Here is a 19,763-nt window from a genome sequence, read left to right as displayed (position 1 = left end):
TTGACATTTCTTTAATGTAATTTTCTTAAAGGAAATTGAAAATTTTATATATTTATATTTCAGTATGCAATAACCTATGAAAGACCATTTCTGCCATGGAATTAAAAATAAAAAACGTCAATTTCTGAGAAAAATCTCAAAATTGCACAAAAAATATCAGAATTGTGAGTTGTTGTTTTTTTGTTTTTTTTAATCTTGCGGAGGATTCCATAATCCAAGGTTCCATAATAACCTCTCTTGTATACCTGTAAAATTTGAATGAATGAGGGATGCATATGATAGATAGAGGATTGTGTGATTGTTATAGTGCAGTTGAATCTCTGCCAAAACAGTATCTACTTCATTTAGCAATCTGTTTCCTCTATCTGGGATGAACGATACTCCACAACAGATTTTTTCACGTTCTTATCTTGAGTAAGATCTGTGCAACTAAGTGCCTTCCCTGTTACTGGATCATTATTGTTCCTGCAACAATTTAAAAAGAAAATCTGTTATTATCTTATTACTATATAAACCTCCTCAATATAGAAGACAATATTAAAGCAAGGAACTTCCTTTGCTGACCACCACAGGTAGATCAGATCCCTCCTATATGAGCATGCAAGACAACTTCCTTTCTAATAGCATTTTATTACCATATAATGTTGCTATGATAATATCATGGCTTATGAAAATAGCTTGTTTGTGGGCCTCTGTCTAGTGAGGAACCCTGTTACTCATGTTCACCATCACCCTCTGCCTGACACCCCTTTTGCAAATCTTAGTTTCATTTAGAAAGTGGGTGAATGGCACCTTGATATACCATAATATTTCCTCAAGGAATAAAATCACTTTCCAAGACTTTTGCTGTACCTCGATGATGCAACTCCACATTAACAGTAAGAACCACGAGAGACAATTCCTGCACAATTCTGAGCATCTAACTCAGTTACTCTCAATGCACTAACACAAATAAATTGTAAACCACACTTATGAATAAATCTCAACTTTTTCAGAGACTAATCCACTGAAACTTACGTCTTAAGATGTTCCTCAATGGCTCTTCGCTCATACACATATCCACCTTTGGCCTTGACTGGATCAATGAACATCTTCCCTGACAAAGGACATACCAGATGAGGAGGCACTTCAACATCGCTCTCACCTATATATTGCTGAAAAACAGATTGAAATGCAAAAATAAATAAATACATACATACCTACATAAAGTTGTAATGTTTTTTATAACTATTATCATAAAACAGGATAATATCCTAACAAATATATGCATACAGAAATGATTCACAATTTAATTTACTACAAGTGTACAAAGCTCAGATTTATACGTTATAAAATATTTACAATTTTAACCTGTTGAAATGTTGACCTAGGGGCTGCTCAAGTACTTTTCTTTTCTAATCCCACTTCAAAAATATATATTTTTATTTGTTCTTAAGACATTTTAAGTGTCCTTCAAAATTCAGAAACATGAGTTCTCTATGACCAAAAACTCTGGGCTAAGTTTGTTGGTAATAATGAAATGAAAAATATTTTACCTTTTCAATGGATTCCATGGACTGATGTGCATTTATTGCAGTGTCATCTTTAGCTGCTTGCTCATAGAGTTCTTTGCTAGTCAGGAATTCCTCTGCTAATATGCTAACAATACGATAGTGGACAAAAATACATGTACAGAATCAGATTGACGCTAAATAAATAATGTAATGCATTTTTCAACTTAAATGGACTTTAATCTCTGTCTGTGGTATGTTCTGATTATATCAGATTTGTTAAGTCCATTAAATAATAAAAAAACGTTTAGAGTTTTAAAGTGGAAATGAAAAAAACACCAGGTGAAGAAGGAGGCTACCTGTCTAGTGGATCGTCAGCCTCTGGGAGTATCAGAAGTCCATATACAGCATCCAAGATCTCTCTCATAGTGACATCAGCTGAGTAGTTTCGATCAAATATGTTGTGGCAAATCCTTCCCACACTGTTGATGTTGCAATGGTAAATCTGTACTGCAGTTAAGGATTTTATAGAGTACAAAATGCTAGAGAAATACTTTTTTCTAAAGTGTTCTATGCTTTACTCTTAATGTATTAATGGAAAAACAGAAATCAGTTTATGAAAATTACCGTGACAGTACTAAGGCTCAAGGATACAGGAGTATAGAACCGTACAACAGGTGGCTTTACTGGATAATCATGGCCAAACTGACAATACAGCTCAAAGGTTCCATTCTCATAGGGGGTTTCTGGAGGTCCTTTCATGACAATCCTCCAAAAAGCTGAAATATATTTTAAATACATAATGACAGCAACTTTATTGAACATACTTAAATGTGTAATTTTGACTACCTCATTTAATTAGAGGAAGCAACCGACACTATCTGATGAAGTGACAGATATGCAAACCAATTAATGCGTTGCCAGGTTTTTGAGGATTATGACTGTCTATGGGCAATCTACATCAAAGAAGCTTCTACCCACAAACAGAAATTGTAAGGTGGTGAGTACATATATTAGACTATGTTTCATTTTCAAGAGTCAAGTATCAAAAACATTAGGACTGTTTTGTAAAGATATGTAAGCAACCTAGTTTAATGTATGCCCCCCACATGCCCCCAATTACTGATATTGTTCATTATTGTTTAATTATTGATCAAATTATTCACAATTACTGATGTTAGGAACTATTGGTACAGTTCATGCATGAAAATCTAAAAGCAGGAGAAATAGCATGAACTGTCTTATTTTGACCACTACATAAAAGCAGATTTAATCATACTTACTGAGGTCGGTTTCTGAGGGATACACAGAACAGTATGGATGGGGATCACAGTGAAGACTCTTCAGTTCTTCTAAGATCCGTTTATCTTTCTCCATGAAGCGGCCTGACTTGGATTCCCGTATCTTCTTTTTTAGTACACTAATAAGGAAATTATTTGTATATTAGTATGTAGAATAAAAAGAATTACATAATATTCCCTATAACTTTTTAAGCGTTTCTACACCTTGAATTCATGAATTAAAAGTCTCTTTAAAATTATTACTTTCCTAGAATATTTAGAACAATTCATTTTTACTAGAATTTCTTTAAAGAAAAGAACCATATAAGTGTTTTCTAAATAATAACAATTGTCTTCATGTATCAGATTAAATTATTATTTACTTTTGTGGTGGGCAGTGAAAATTTTGGAAGGGGAAGTATAAATCTGAACCATTACAGGAAAGAAAAAAAAAAGCATGGCTATATTGATTCCTTAATTATAATTGGTTGAGCCATATTGGAAGCCATTGTAAATTATGCTGCGTTCATGCCATGTCGTAATTACCATAATTTCAAGATGACAACACGTGACTTGGAACTGTCTCAAGTCCTCGGACTCGAAATTATGCATTTCTCTGGAAACACTATCAATGCCAAAGTGTTCACGTCCTCATAGAACTCATAATTATAACTTGAAAGCTGGCAATGCTCTGAGAGCTGTACCACCTGACTGCCCCAGATTCATTTAGGTGCCATTGATGTTGATATTGCCATAGAAACTCATAATTCTAAGTTTGAGGACATGGACAGGCTGCATTCATGCCATGTCATAGTTATTCTGAGATAACACATGTGTTCTACTCGGAGCTGTTCCACATCCTCAGAGGCAATCTGTGGTGGTCAGGCGGCAAAAGCAGTATCACACTTGCAGTCTGCAATATGGCTCTATATCAATTTGTCAAGTCTGACATTACGTGTTACAATTTTTGGGTCCAAACACGATTTCAGATCTCAAAAGTACACTGCAATTTTTAAAATCTTTTAAAATTTACACGAGTTCAAGTACGAGTTCTGCAGATTGGTTGAGCCATATTGGAAGCCATTGTAAATTATGCTGCGTTCATGCCATGTCGTAATTACCATAATTTCAAGATGACAACACGTGACTTGGAACTGTCTCAAGTCCTAGGACTCGAAATTATGCATTTCTCTGGAAACACTATCAATGCCAAAGTGTTCACGTCCTCATAGAACTCATAATTATAACTTGAAAGCTGGCAATGCTCTGAGAGCTGTACCACCTGACTGCCCCAGATTCATTTAGGTGCCATTGATCTTGATATTGCCATAGAAACTCATAATTCTAAATTTGAGGACATGGACAGGCTGCGTTCATGCCATGTCATAGTTATTCTGAGATAACACATGTGTTCTACTCGGAGCTGTTCCACATCCTCAGAGGCAATCTGTGGTGGTCAGGCGGCAAAAGCAGTATCACACTTGCAGTCTGCAATATGGCTCTATATCAATTTGTCAAGTCTGACATTACGTGTTACAATTTTTGGGTCCAAACACGATTTCAGATCTCAAAAGTACACTGCAATTTTTAAAATCTTTTAAAATTTACACGAGTTCAAGTACGAGTTCTGCAAGCATGTGAATGGTTACCATAGAAATGGAGTTACCATAGTGTTGCCATAGAAATACATAATTCCGAGTCTGAGGACCTGGAACAGCTCAGAGAAGAATGTCATGTGTTGTTACAGTATCTCGAAATTACAGTAATTACGACATGCAATGAACACAGCTCTACTCTAGAAACATACACCTGTGACCTCATTACTTCGGTATTAATGCGCCATTGTGTCTCTGTGTTGCTTGGAAACCATTCTGAAGGACATTCCCCAGAGTGCGATTTTGAGAGAGGGGACCACAGATAGAGGGGAAAATCTTGGGGAAAAAACATGATTGGGCTAGTTTTGAATAGCCTTTTGACTGGTTTTGTTTCACAGGCCTGATAACTCTTTTTTGTTGCTTCGTGTCGTGCCTAACAACGGCACTTATATGTTCTAAATTTACTGTAAACCAAGGCTTTTTGAGGCATATTGCTTTATTTGATCACAAGGCTCAACCGACAAGCAATGCGGCCTGAGGTAACGATAGAGAACTTCTGCACTTTTTGAAAACAGGTCGCATCACATTTGGTTCAGGTGTTTTGTATGTGCTTCGTTAAATATGGGGCTGTTTTACTCAAGATGCCTACAAAGGAGATACCAAAGATGAGCAATATGGCTCTATATCAACAAGACTGTGATCATGGCCATTTTTTGTCAAGTATATCACGCAAACTTTTCTGGGTCCAAATACCATTTTAGATCTTAAAAGAACCCTGTGACTTTTTAAAAGCTTAACTATAAATGAATAGTATTCACACATGAAACAGAGTAAAGGCTTGGACCTGGAAACAGTATTTGATATGTCATGACTTAACAAGTGGATAGAGCCATATCACACTCCTGTTTGTGTGATATTTAAAATAAACAAATAAATAAATAAATAGTGGACTTGTAGTCTGAATTTGTGGACACTCAATAATACTTCTCTGTCCTGGCCACTTTTTCGGTGATTTGAGCAGGAAGCTTAATTTCTGGTCTCTCATCGTAGCCATGGGTAGCAAAAATTTCGGTCAAGTCTTCCTATTTAAAACAAACGAAAGAAGAAAATCTTAATTTCTAATCTTGTAGTAATATTGATGGTGATATATATTTTTCACAATAACTGCAGTTATTTGCAGAAATCCTTGGTTCTTTATCAGATGTACAAGTATTCTGAGGCTGTACAGGCTAAATTTAAAAGAGAGACTTTCATTTAAAAATATAGCAATATCCATTACCTGTAATGTAAGGTAGGTAACAGCTCATGACTTTTACTTCATACCTCTGTTTTTATGGAAGACACAGGTACCCTTGTTCTCTCTGCCCTCAGTTCCATTGACAAGACAGTTTCAGTTTCTAATAGCCTAAGGGCAACTTTTGCATTCTCAGGCTTAAAGCAATATCCACCTAAAATCAACAGAGAAAGCCACAGTGATCTGTCAGCTTCTTTCAATGTTGAAATAATTTAGTCAGTAAAATAGATTTCATCAACAAGTGCACACTTCTTTGAGTTTTTAACTACAGCAGTTTAAACTCAGATCTGTCTAGTGCAAGGAGGCTATAGTGCCCAAAGTGTAAGATCCCAGCCCAGGATTCATTCCCCCAGCCATAGGGAATCATGAAAGTGAAAGTGAAGTGAAGTGAAGTGAAGTGACGTGTGGCCAAGGGCCAAGTATGGTGACCCATACTCGGAATTTGTGCTCTGCATTTAACCCATCCAAGTGCACACACACACAGTAGTGAACACACACACACCGTGAACACACACCCGGAGCACTGGGCAGCCATGTGCCTTCAGCCTTTACGTCACAAGTCCAACTCTCTAACCATTAGGCCACGACTACCCTATCACCAGAATACTAGGCACTTCCGGCTCCACATCCACCATTCACTTCCTGTTTGTTTGTTTTTTTCATTGTTTGCACCTGTGTCTCATTAGCATTGTTAGCTCACCCTATATAAGCTCGGTTCTCACTCTCATTCATTGCTAAGTCTTGTTTGTGTCATTGCTGCAATTCTAAGCCTTGTACACTGTGTCTTGCTTCCTGGTCTTGTTGTTCTGCATGTTTTCTGGATTACTCTGTTTGCGTCAGCCCCTTACTCTGTCGTTGTTTTGGATTGCCTATTTGTATATGACCTTTGCCTGCCTTTGGATTAGGTTTGTCTTCAGCCTTTAGGTCACAAGTCCAACTCTCTAACCATTAGGCCACGACTACCCTATCACCAGAATACTAGGCACTTCCGGCTCCACATCCACCATTCACTTCCTGTTTGTTTGTTTTTTTCATTGTTTGCACCTGTGTCTCATTAGCATTGTTAGCTCACCCTATATAAGCTCGGTTCTCACTCTCATTCATTGCTAAGTCTTGTTTGTGTCATTGCTGCAATTCTAAGCCTTGTACACTGTGTCTTGCTTCCCGGTCTTGTTGTTCTGCATGTTTTCTGGATTACTCTGTTTGCGTCAGCCCCTTACTCTGTCGTTGTTTTGGATTGCCTATTTGTATATGACCTTTGCCTGCCTTTGGATTAGGTTTGTGGATTACCCATTCAATAAACTACTGCATTTGGATCCTTTACCTTCATGTCAACATGCAGTTTCATTACAATATGTCAGCATTCCCATTTATTTCAAGGGCAGTTGCTTGACTGGATCCTGCATTTAAAATCTTTGCTCATTGGCACAATTTTCTTTCTTTTTTTAGCTAAGCATGTGAGTTATAAATGCCTATAAATTACTCTAAAATCAGACAAACATACTCATAGGCTAAACACTTTTAGGCTAAACCGACCACAAATAAAGTCTCAAGGCCTTAACTAGCAACAGTCTGTCCTGAACTGAGGTCAAAAGCAATTATGGTTATGGAAGTTTCTTTTCTTTTTGTTTACCAAAAATCCATTTTACAACTTGTATTGTTATTTACAGAAAATACTAAAACATTTAATATAAAATGTATGGGAAAAACTTAATAACTTGCCTTAGGTTTGATAGTAGTGTGACCAAATATATTTATAAAATAGACCCATAAAAATCATATAATAATTCAAATAAAAAACAATAGTATTTTGAGTTAATTTTGTGCCTTGAAAATGATTAGAAGAGAAAAATGTTAATACAAACACACAAACCTGTTACATAGCTGATTCCATGTAAAACAGTGTTATCTGCTTTGCCAACAATAACTGCATCAACCACAATATTGCTGTCCATCAATTTTCTGGCAATGGTGACTGAATTACTCATGGAACTGTACATTAGACAATAAACATTATCATAATCATTTTAGTTGGTGTAGTAACATTTTAAGACCATCGATTCAAGTAGTATAGGAATAGATACACAAATACACACACCTGAAATCATTGCCATCTGTCAAACACAAGATGCGACATCTGCAAGCTGGAAATCTTTTCTTGATATTGTCAAGCTCTGAGATACCACGAACAAGTGCATCATATAGCCTAGTGTACCCAGATGCTTCAATAGCATGCACTTGCTTCTACAAGTAAAAAATAATATGCAATACATTATTGATTCAAAAAGTACAGAAATAGCATTTATCATTACTACTAAGTTTTTTTTCTTTAATTGTGGTAATGGTGTAATAATCAGGACAAAAATACCTTGAAGGTTTCCAAATTTTCTGTGAATTTAAGAATAGTTTTCACTTTGTCGTTAAACATCACAAGGCAGATGACATGTTGAAAATCATATGACATGCTTCGGTTTGCAAAGCTGTCAAAGATTTGCTTGACAGCATCAATGCGCTTCATTTGACTTGCGGTGTCATAACATTCTTCCATCATTGAAGAACTTGAATCAAAAAGCACCTGATAGGAGCATTAATTAATTAATTTAGCATTAGCTTGTTTGTTAATGTAAATGATGTACTTTAAGTTATATATGGATGTTGTATAATTACTTTATGAAACCATTGAGCTTTGAAATGATTCAACACTTCATGCTTATAGGTGAACATGCAAAAATAATGATTTCAAATCTGATTAAATAAGTCTATTTCTCGGAGTCTTTAACACCTTTATGTGAATAAAAGGTTTTCTTTTATATTTCCTCAAAACTGTATTGTGAAAGGATTTATTACTTTTTCAGCACAGAGTATGTTGTGGCCAATTGGTGATCAAAAGTAAGCATGTACCAAACTGCTGTGTCCTGGTACAGTTAGGGATTATAGCTGTTTGAAAGTGTTGTAAACGTTGCAAAAGCTTCTCTAGTACCTCTCTAGTACTTACCACAACTGCCTCTTTAGGGGTTTTACTGACTTCAACAATGTTGTCAGTTCTGGTATCATTGAGTCTGATTGGGTAAGGTTGGAAAAAGGAGAAAGTTATTATTTATACAATTTGTACTGTAAACCATACAAATATAAAAGTTTAAATGAGCTGCTCAGTCATGAAGTGACTGAAATCAATTTAATATATATAATATAATACACAAGCCTTTAAGTTGATCAGCTAATGTAGAAGCTTTTCAATGTTTTTATTATGTTTAATGTGTTTATTTGCTGGCTATTGGTTAAATTGGCAGTAAAGTACCCTAGTTTACTGCCAAATACTTATAAAGATATACTATTGGCAAATTAAAACAGTGGGCAGGATCACACAGACTAAAACACAAATAGACATTCCAGCATTATTAGAATTTATCAAAGTACTGTAAATATATACATATAGCCCTTGTCTTTTATTTATGGGGGAAAGCTCTTAAACTGTAGATATACTTACATTCTAGCCAGATCATTCACATTTTTTGTGGTCTCTTTTCCAGAAAGACAGTCGAAAACCTTAATCTCATACCGGTCTGCCTTGTTTTTGTTCAAGTAAACACCTAGATTATCTATACAGATAAATAATGTTAGATCAGAATGAATGTCTACACTGAAATATTTTGCTAAATATAAAAAGGAAAAAAAAATCTTATTAGGTTTTTAACACCCAGGTAGTAGGGCAACTGAAACTTAATTGCAAATCTCCTATTGATATTGTTTATCTTTTATATTTACAGTAAAATCAATTGATTAAACAGTCTAGCTTTTAACATTCAAAACATAAAAAATTGGACCTTCACTGGGATACACCAGCAGAGGTCCCTCTATTCCCATATTTGCCAGTTGCAGGGGTGGTGTGACAATCAAGTGACTGTACTCTTTGACATCCTCAAACATGTCTGAAAATGTTTTCTTCTGTTCAATCTGAAAGCTTTAAAAAGCATTTTGTATAAACATTTAATATTGTTTTACATATCAAATATGATATTATTATTAAAATACAATATTTAGATTAAAATACATTTATATTTATAATATAAACAATTTATGTAATTATAGTTTTTTTTTCAAGACTCCTAAATATGACATACTTGCAACCTTGTGGGGTGCTGTTATAAGAGATCCATAATGGAAACCTATCAAATGATGCTGGAAGACTAAGCAAAATTTTCTCTATATCTGTAGCTCTTTGAATCGATGACTCCAGTAGATTCACCTCATCACAGTTTGGAATTTTTACACCATCTAAAATAAAAGCTCACAGCATTATGGATGTGGTGATAAATTGATGATGGTAAAACAAGCATGTCAGTTCCAGCTTTTACCAGTGATTTTTTCCAGTATGTATGACCGATCAAATATTTCTGGTGTCCCTGGTACTCTCACTGGCTCAGACAGCCGCTGGCCAGAATAAGCCTTTAAGGATACTGTAGCATAGTTCTCCAGATCATTATTCTCATTCTGGTAGAAACAACCAAAAAATGATCAAATGGAATTGTTTTCAATTAGCAAATTTTAGTAAACTTTATTTTCTTTTTAGAGTGGCTGCTACCATCACTGCAAATCTAGTATCTATGAACATAACACAGACCAAGGCAGTATATTTTTAGTGATAAAGTTTTTTGTGCAATATTAATAATATGAATTGTATATACTTTTTCAAAACAGAATCATCTATCTTTTAAAAATGTCACGTGTGATAAAGAACTCATCTTTTTGCTTTATTTAATATTTGTCACAAATGTTATCCAAAGTTGTGAAATGTATAAAGTTCATGTGGTCATTTAAGATGCACATTACTGTCTGGTTATTGGGAAATAGGCTGCAGTACTTGTACTCCATGCTACTGGAATGAAAAATTGTTCCTGAACCGATTATTATCTGATGTATGATATGCTGTGTCAAGAAAAAAAAACTGCAAACATACCTGTCCTTGAGCAATCAAGTAAGCCCAGCAGATATTTGCATTTTCAAAAACATCACCATCTTCAATGACCTTTGGGCCTGATCTTTCATTAAGACCTGGTAGCAACTCTCGGAAAAGAAAATAAAGACCCTCAACAACTGCAATCTGAAATGAAAATATAAAGGAGTTATTTTAAGATTTATGATTAGACTTAAATATTTAATGGATAATATTGCAATGATAATAATTCACTTTATATCAGCGTGTGAAAATTACTAAGATAAATACATTTAAGATTCGACCCCATTCTTTAAATAATTTACACGCTTTTTATTATACAAAATGTAGCCTACCTTTTGGTTTCTAGTTACATGCAAGTTCCCACAGATCAGTTGGAATAAACTTTGAGCCAAAGCATTGCATCCACTTAGTCTCCGAATATATGCAACCACTTTCATAAATTCTTCTCCACAGTGTCTATGTTTCTAAGAATAGGACAAAATACAGAAAATCTTAGTTGCACTGAAAAATAAAGCAATATGTTTTATCTGAAGTTTGGAGCTGCTGGCATCAAAACTGCTGTCAAGAAACAGATGGATACTATTGCATTGTTGGCTCTACTGTTCTCATGGTTTGAGAACCGGCATGCCCATAGATACAGTTGATCATCCTATCAGTGTGAATGTCTCTAACAACATCAAAACTCACCCAATAACTAACCAAATAAATAATGAAACAAGCATTTCAAACAAGCAAAAGCTATCGCGTAGCTTTGACTATATAAATAACACTAACATGATTGGCCACAGTTGTTTATTTTTTTTAGGGCTGGAGCTAAACTATAGGACAATGGATCCTAAGGAGCAGAATTAAAGAACTCTAAATTAGACTCACTTCTTTGATTGTGTCGACTAATATTCCAGTGTTAACTGAAATGAAACTCTTTGATAAGATTCAAAGAATGGTGTTTGAGTTCTAGCAGTTAATATACATTGATGTTACAGACCACTTCTTGCTCCTCTCATTCCTCTTACAAACCATTTTTTATCTTGCTCAAAATCTTTCCATCACTATCAGAGAAGTGACAGCCCCAGGATTCCTGATAGATACACAGGAGTCCTGTGTACAGTTTAAATACCAGAGAATCTTGAAAGTGAATCTTGAAAAATATCCTGCAAGAGAACATGTCAGTATCTGGGACTATTCACCATGTTAACCACCAAATGGAGACAATTTAAATGATTTTTCTTGTTTGAATACTATTGTAACCTGTGCCTCACCATTCTGGTGTCATATGCTCTTTGTCTTTTGCATTTAATTTGTGTGTGTGTGTGTGTGTGTGATGTGTGTACCTGGTATTCCCTATATGTTATGAGGAACAAATGTCCCCACAAGTATAGTAATACCAGTAAATTTGGACCTTGTGGGGACATTTTTTATTTTTTGGTTCCCATGAGGAAACAAGCTTATAAATCATACAGAATAAAGTTTTTTTGAAAATCTAAAATAGCAGAATGTTTTGTGTGAGGGGTAGGGTTAGGGGATAGAAAATACAGTTTGTACAGTATAAAAACCATTACTCCTATGGAGAGTCCCTGTGAACCACATATACCAACATGGTTTATGGACTGATTTAGACTTTTTTCTGTTGGACTGTGTTTTTGAACTGCTGTGTTGTTGGGATTTTGGAACTTTTTGAATAAACCTTTGTGGATGAAGCTGCATTTGTGAATCGTTTGCAATTTGGATTCACCCATTCTAGGCGACCCAGGTTCTAGATAAGCAAGCATCAGACCTTGACGAAATAGAAATTATAGTATTTTAACATACAATGGCATACAGCGTTGACAGAAAAACACTTAGGCCTTTCTGTGTTTGCTTCACTGAGGGTGAGACATCTTTTTGGAAGAAAAGACTTGGACTTGGTTTCTCATTATCAAACGATGACAGAAAGAACTGTAGAACTGAATCCTCAGTGATTCCAAGTTCACTTAGTCTGTCAACATAATTATACTCTTTGCCTCTGTGGGGAAAAAACATCAACATATAAGAGTAATTTACTTATGTTATCTTGGAAAACACAATACTGAAAGATTTTCAATACTTTAAACAATATAGTAAATCAGTAGTACATATATATATATATATGTTTGTTCATGTAATTATATTTTTACTACTGATTTACTATATTGTTTAAAGTATTGAAAATCTTTCAATACTGTGTCTTAACACACACACACATACATGATGTAATCTCATGATATGATCATCAGTGACCTGATGTGAAGAACTGGTGCTGGTATATTGCTTTCGAGAGAAAGCCGTAGCGTCACATCTCTCAGTGTATCACTTTCGAGGTCAACTTTGATTTCAAAGTCCCCCTATTGAACAAATATAAGAAAAATAAGATGACTGAAGTTGATCCAGAGGAGATTTGGGATGGTTGTAACACATGTAAGTTTAACACATTTGTAAATGAGTCACAAGGATGAAATGACTTTCATGCATGAGCACCATGCTCCTGGGGTGACTGGAGATGTGGTATGTATATCTGTACAAATTTTGTACAAATATAAAGGATTTGACTTTTGGGTTATAATATGATTCTGTATCATGTTAAATTACAGAATGCAATCAGTAGATTCTTCTGTTTACATTTGATGTATTACACTGTTAATGGAAAAAGCAAAAACAAAAAGCATAACAACCATCCTTGGTCTTTTCTACACTTGATAATAACAACATTACCTTCTAAATGTGAAACTTTGGGGTTTGTTTTGGTGAATCAATAGATTTTCAACTTTTGATTAAAGTGATCATACACCAGTAGCAGTACCTGTAACATTATGTGACAGCGGATGACAATTGGTCCTTCATTTCTGATGTTGGCCTGTCTTTGTGTTGGTGGTAACACTGTTAAATTTTCCCTTGGTGTAAATATGGCATATAGTTCGCTCCCACTTGCAATATGTCTGCAATTCAAAGACCCTTTAATGATAAAGATAGAAACCATGCAGAGAAATTAAATTAGTGAAAAACATGCAGAATTGATAATAACAAGAAAGTCATAAAGTGTCAACAAAAAGTTTGTGAACTCTTTGATCTGGATTTCTGCACTAATTTTTTATTTAAATGTGGACTGATCTTAATTTAATTCCCAACTATACACAAACACAATCAACACTCATTACTGTCAGACTTTCAGAATCCTTCATCATTTGAATTAAGATTATATATATATTTTTAAATCACATCCACCACAAAAGCATCTTTTTTTTACTTTGAGATCGTTCTGAGGTTAAATACAGATTTAAAACCATAACAAGAAATAGTTTAAAAGCTATAATACTCTTTTTGAAATCAAATCTTTGCATAGCTGTGACAGCAAACACAGGCATCTAACAGTTAATCTAAATAAAAAAAAGCATATACATAAACCCAAATAAGAAATAAAACAGTTATATAAACATGTCCTATTCTGTGTCTTAAACTCCTGAAACATTGGTGTCTCATATTTTAGAGCAGTCAATGCAATTTGGGAAAGAAATCTATTAAATCTCTCTCTCTCTCTCTCTCTCTCTCTGTGTGTGTGTGTGTGTGTGTGTGTGAAAATATTCAGATGTAAAACCCTTTGTAATCTTTAACATTTTCATAACTGTACTTTAATTACACATTTTTTCTCAGTAACTGTAACTGATTACAGTTATATTTATTTTGTAATTAAATTACGTAATTCCGTTACATGTTAACACTAGTTACTCCCCAACACTGCTAATGAGAAGACACCACATTTGGTGCTGGAAACAATTGTCTCTGTATTCGAAATAAAACAATGTTTAAAAATGATCTTCAAAAACATTTGAATACTTACATGTGTTGAAAAAAGGGTCATCGGTCAAAGGCATACCATCAGCAGTGTAAAGGCATACAGACATGTTTCTGTCAAGCTTGTTTTCATGGCAGATGCGCAGCATCAGGTCTTCCACTGTATTTTGCGAGGGATCTATACCTGTACAATGGTAATGGGACAAAAAAAATTATATATATTTTTTATAGTAAAGGTCATACACCCTAAATAACTCTAGCAATATGTGTACTTAAATTTAAGTATAAGCATCTTGTTTTGACATCTCTCAGTTCCCTTATTACTGTAACTGTCTTTTAGCATGAGGAACAACATTAGTACGGTTTATGAAGTGTGTAGGCCATAAAGATTTACCTGTGATCTTTTGTATCCCAGGACATTTTGGAAATCGATAGGATATTTGAAATGAATTAAGTGACTTCATTACAGGCATTCCTTGCATCTCTGAAATTGGTGCATTGCCAATCTTTTGTAGGTAATCAACCATTTTGACATAACGGTTCTTCTCTGCTTGTGAAAAATCTTTTAACAGAACAAAAAGAAAATGACCCATAATATTCAATACAGAGCTGATTAATTTCATGAGAACTTGTAGGGAGAGTGAGGTAAGATGCCAGCCACTATACTGTAAGTTGGACCTCCTCCCCATTTGACCATTTAGAACTGCCTATCATCATATCTTTTATAATTTCTTTGAGAGGAGACATGCACGTCCAATAATTTCAGATTTTCATTTATTACAATCAAATATAAAATATCGATAAAATATACATATATTTTTTACTTGACAAGGCATTTACCCCAGATAGTTCAACATACACTTTGACATGGTCCAAATATAGTGCACTTTATTGCTAATAAATAGATAAAATGGTCTTTGTTGACACCATCTTGTATACTGTCGTGTATTATTATGTATCAAAATGATAAGATATTAACAGAACAGATTTAAAAAAGCCAAAAAAAAAACTTTTTGAGAATAGAACTCATACCCATGCTTTTTAAGGTCTCATCGTTGACACTGTCAAAAAAATCCAGTTCTTCTTTAATCCCAATGTCAATGAATTTTTTGTAGTATTTTTCCAATCTGTAATTCTTAAGTAATATGAATATTTTTTCCATCTGAAACACACGTCAATAATATAAATCAGTAGGATGCTTTCTGTTAAAAATATATCAAAAACATAACTTTTGTGCAAAGCTAAAAAAAGCAGTTTTCAGCAGTATGCATGTCATGTTAGAGTTATCATTACCACTCATAGCACTCACATAGCTTTGGTCTATTGATGAAGCATTTTTTTTTTTTTTTGCATGGTTAGTAAACAGTCCCGCCCCAAACTCACACCACTGGTTGTCCATCAAGTGTAACATGTTAGCAACGAATGTTTAAAAAAAAAAAATCTGTGGCTTAAGAATGTGTTTGAAGTGTGACTAGCTTATGATGCACAAAAATGTTTCTTCAAAAAAGTGTGAACATGGCTATGTATGCACTGCAGCTATACTGTTGCATTTGACTATATTTCCCTCTACATCAATAGATGGCACAAAACCCACTGCAGAACTTTTCTAAACATTTGTTTTCCATTAAAATATGTAACAAGGTTTCCGGAACTCTGTTACCTATATATATATATATATATAATCTATGTTTTACATATAGTTCCAAACACACAACAGCTATCAGAAAGTAGGCTAAAAGTGATGGGGGCCTTTAAACCGGAAAAGCGAGTCGTTGCACCTGCAAAAAAGCTTTTAGTTTGCACAGCGTTAATATATATATATATGCTGGTTTAAAGGGGTCATATGATGCGATTTCAAGTTTTCCTTTCTCTTTGGAGTGTTACAAGCTGATTGTGCATAGATAAGATCCCTGAAGTTGCAAAGACTAAAGTCTCAAAACCAAAGAGATATTCTTTATCAAAGTTAAGACTCTGCCACGCCCCCCCTAAAACGGCTCGTTCTAACACGCCCCCACATATCTACCTCACTATGTGGAAATATTAGCATAATGCGGCCCAAATGTTCACGCAAAGAAAGAAGGCTTGGTTTCAGTAACCGCAGTTAGTGTTGAAGCAGCCATGTCAGGGAGACGCTGTGTGTTTCAGTGCGAAAGCAAAAGCACTTTATTTGGCCTTCCGAAAGTAGATGCATTTAGGAATCTTTAAGATTACTTACAACAGAACAGCAATGCATTTTATGGACGACCGTTTCATGAACCTAGGAGAGGAGGTAATTCTGACTTTGCTATGACAATCTGGCGCTTCTGAATCAGCTACTGTTTTATTATTAGTTTAAGTATTTGCTATTGACTGTTCAAATGCGGAGTTTTGCGCATTGTGTGTGTTTGTGTGTGTGTGTGTGTGCGCACGCGCGCGCGTGTGTGTGCGAGAGAGAGCGCGCGCGAGAGAGAGAGACAGCGTCACATCACAGTGGAGTCAGCTGTCTTAACCATGGCTTGTGAGACTGCACTTGTCGGAGTTTGTGAGAGGTGGGGCATAGAGGACCTACAATAATGTACAGTATTTGAAAAATAATGTGTTTTTTGAACATTAAAGCATGTCAGAATATTCTGTTACACCAAATACACAAAATAATGATCTTTAAAAAAGCATCATATGACCTCTTTAAAGCATGGTCTCAACTCAACTTCAGTGGATTCTTATCACAGACTGTAATGACGTGTTTCCAGTTATTAACATCTTAAATCTTGCCATTTGAAAAAAAAAATTTATTTATTTATTCATTCATTCATTCATTCATTCTACTTACTTAATTGCCTATTCACTTATTTATTTTTAGTGTACATACTATAGTTTGTTTTCTTGGATTTGTTTCTTACCTATGCTGCTGCGAGAATGTTTCTAATACAATGATAAGTGACTGCATATTTGACATATTTCTCTTGCAAATTTCTCTCATGACCAATGTGGGCTGCGTTTCTCAAAAGCATCGTAAGCTAAATTGATGGTAGAGACCATTGGTGGCAATAGGTCTACAATCTACTTAGACTTACGATGCTTTGAGAAACGCAGCTGTGATCATTCTGTTGATATTTTTTTCCCTCTTTGGGAAATGTTATCATTATTTTCTTCTTTTGCTATTTGAGCAAATTGAATGTAGGCTACACCACTACAGAAGTTTACCCAACTATGACAACTTCAGCCTCCACACGGCGGTAAAGTTAGTTTGACGTTTGACATTCATTAGACATTCTGGTTTTTTGCCAATTAAACTCTTTGCAGCTTTTATGTTTTGAGCCCAAACTACCTCAGATAGACATAAATATATGCCCTTTATGTTGCATAAGGCTTAATTTCTAGGAATTAAAATTTTTTTTTAACCATTTAAATTAATTTAACTATTTAACTACATGACATTATAATATAAAACCAATACTAAAATGTTCAGGAAAACATACCTGTTATCGCACAAAGCTCCGTTTTTGGAATTACAATTTTATGTTTTTTATAATAATTTTACAACTTTTAATGTATACAATAATATAAATCCATTAAACAACAACACCATTTGATCTAAAGGTACCAAACGAACTGTAAAATATTCAGAATATTATTCCCTATAATGCACAAGGCTTGGTTTTTCAGATTATGCCTTTATTGTTTTTATATACAGTACTGAATCCATATTTTTTTCATATGTTTTATATACTGTACCCACTTAAATTAATTAAACTCTGACACAGTTTGAGATAAAGGTATCAAACCAACTGTAAAATATTCAGAATATTATTCCCTATAATGCACAAGGCTTGTTTACTAAATTTTGAAAATAAATTCAGATTTCACAGTTAACACTTGGGTTGTGTGGCCATGCATCATATCCTGAACCATATATGACCATGGCATTTATATGTAATTATTTTCAGACACCGGTTGCTTGTCACATTCAAATTGGTTGTCATAGTAACGACACTAATTTGTGGCGATTCAGTGCATTGAGTTCCACAAATCTGAATGCATTATTTGTAAATTTACTGTTAAGATAAACATTTTGCACAATTTAGTATCTGTAATATCATTGTGTTGCCACTAGATGCCTGTATAGCCCTATGTAACAATCCCTAGTGGCTAAGACATTGCACATAATTTACACATAAATTAATTTTATTACATTTTGATTTGGATACTATATACTATACTACTACATATTGTTTAGATATTATCAATGGCTACTTTTTTGTCTTTATCTGTTTTTTGTTCAATTTTGTTGTTGTTGTTTCTTGAAACATTGATTTAAAGTGTCAGTTATTGCATTATTATTTCAGTCAAACCTATAAAACCCCTTTGTTACCCCAAACTACATATAAAAGCTTTATCAGTGGCATAAAAGTAACCAATGCAGCTAATCATTTGCTACTCGTTAAGGTCCCTTCAGCTGGTGGCGCCCTAGGCGACCGCCTATAGCTCGCCTAAGCCTAGAAATGGCCCAACTTAATTTAATTAAACTCTGACACAGTTTGAGATAACACTTCACCGTTGGTTGTGTTACTGTAAGTAATTTTCCTCAAATTATATTGAAGTTATAAAAGTGTATACCAATGTCATATGTAATTTTAGAGATGGTCCCTAGATTTGCGAATATCGAGTGCCGGGAAATGACACCTCTGGCCATTCCGCTGGGTCGTTTGTAAAGTCACAGATACTGTACGGACAATACGGCTCAGTTTTTCTATGTATCTTGCTCTGTTGAACGGCAAAAGTGACTTTACTAGGCTATACTGGATTTACACCATGCATCTCCTGTCTGCGGGAAAGCCGCGCCCCCAGCTATCACAAGACCCGAGCAAGTCCATGGTTGACACCCTCTCATTCGCATGTTGTGCAGAGGAAAAATAAATGCGGAACTACATTCAGAAATAAATGAGTGATCAAAAGAAAACAGTTAGGATGAGTTTAGCATTTCCTTAAACATTTTCCATTTGGCCACCAATTTATGTTATTTATTTGACTACTTTCATCACACGTTTAATTATTTATATATGTATTTAAACAAGAATACGTGTATTTATACACATTTATTTATTTATTTGCTTATTTATTTATTTTTAATATCTGCAAGTTTGGTCCTTCATAAGTTTGGGCTCAAAACATAAAAGCCGCAAAGAGTTTAATTGGCAAAAACCCCGAATGTCTAATGAATGTCAAACGTCAAACTAACTTTACCGCCGTAGCCTCACCCTTTTCGAGTATAGCTTATAAATTATCCACAACTGCACGGTTTCATTTACCTCAGCACCGTGGGATGGCTGCTGACAAGGTAAAAAAAAAAAAAAAAAAAAAAAA

At 34.7% G+C, this 19,763-nt stretch overlaps 1 protein-coding gene and 1 long non-coding RNA gene across 2 annotated transcripts; both read right to left on the bottom strand.

The window, feature by feature from the left end:
- Positions 1–192: 192 nt before the first annotated feature.
- Positions 193–12,448, bottom strand: LOC107601071 (uncharacterized). The gene is made up of 19 exons (XM_016293079.1): positions 12,426–12,448; positions 10,949–11,080; positions 10,617–10,760; positions 10,015–10,150; positions 9,781–9,934; positions 9,484–9,620; positions 9,147–9,258; positions 8,655–8,718; positions 8,028–8,234; positions 7,758–7,903; positions 7,533–7,651; positions 5,689–5,813; positions 5,350–5,447; positions 2,774–2,910; positions 2,145–2,269; positions 1,850–1,995; positions 1,536–1,638; positions 1,018–1,154; positions 193–465 (listed from the first exon to the last, which is right to left on the bottom strand). The coding sequence occupies exons 2-19, from the start codon at positions 11,051–11,053 to the stop codon at positions 345–347; spliced, it is 2,316 nt and encodes a 771-aa protein (XP_016148565.1). The 5' UTR covers positions 11,054–11,080; positions 12,426–12,448; the 3' UTR covers positions 193–344.
- A 446-nt stretch (positions 12,449–12,894) lies between these two features.
- On the bottom strand, positions 12,895–14,561 carry LOC107601070 (uncharacterized). Its single transcript, XR_001610884.1, has 3 exons — positions 14,467–14,561; positions 13,432–13,583; positions 12,895–12,976 (listed from the first exon to the last, which is right to left on the bottom strand). It is a non-coding gene; the product is annotated as an uncharacterized lncRNA (long non-coding RNA).
- Between the last annotated feature and the right edge of the window lie 5,202 nt (positions 14,562–19,763).

This window comes from Sinocyclocheilus grahami, unplaced genomic scaffold (genome assembly GCF_001515645.1).
Source record: "Sinocyclocheilus grahami isolate Dianchi unplaced genomic scaffold, SAMN03320097.WGS_v1.1 scaffold298.1, whole genome shotgun sequence".
NCBI lineage: Eukaryota > Metazoa > Chordata > Actinopteri > Cypriniformes > Cyprinidae > Sinocyclocheilus > Sinocyclocheilus grahami.
This window is presented reverse-complemented; position numbering and strand designations above follow the sequence as displayed.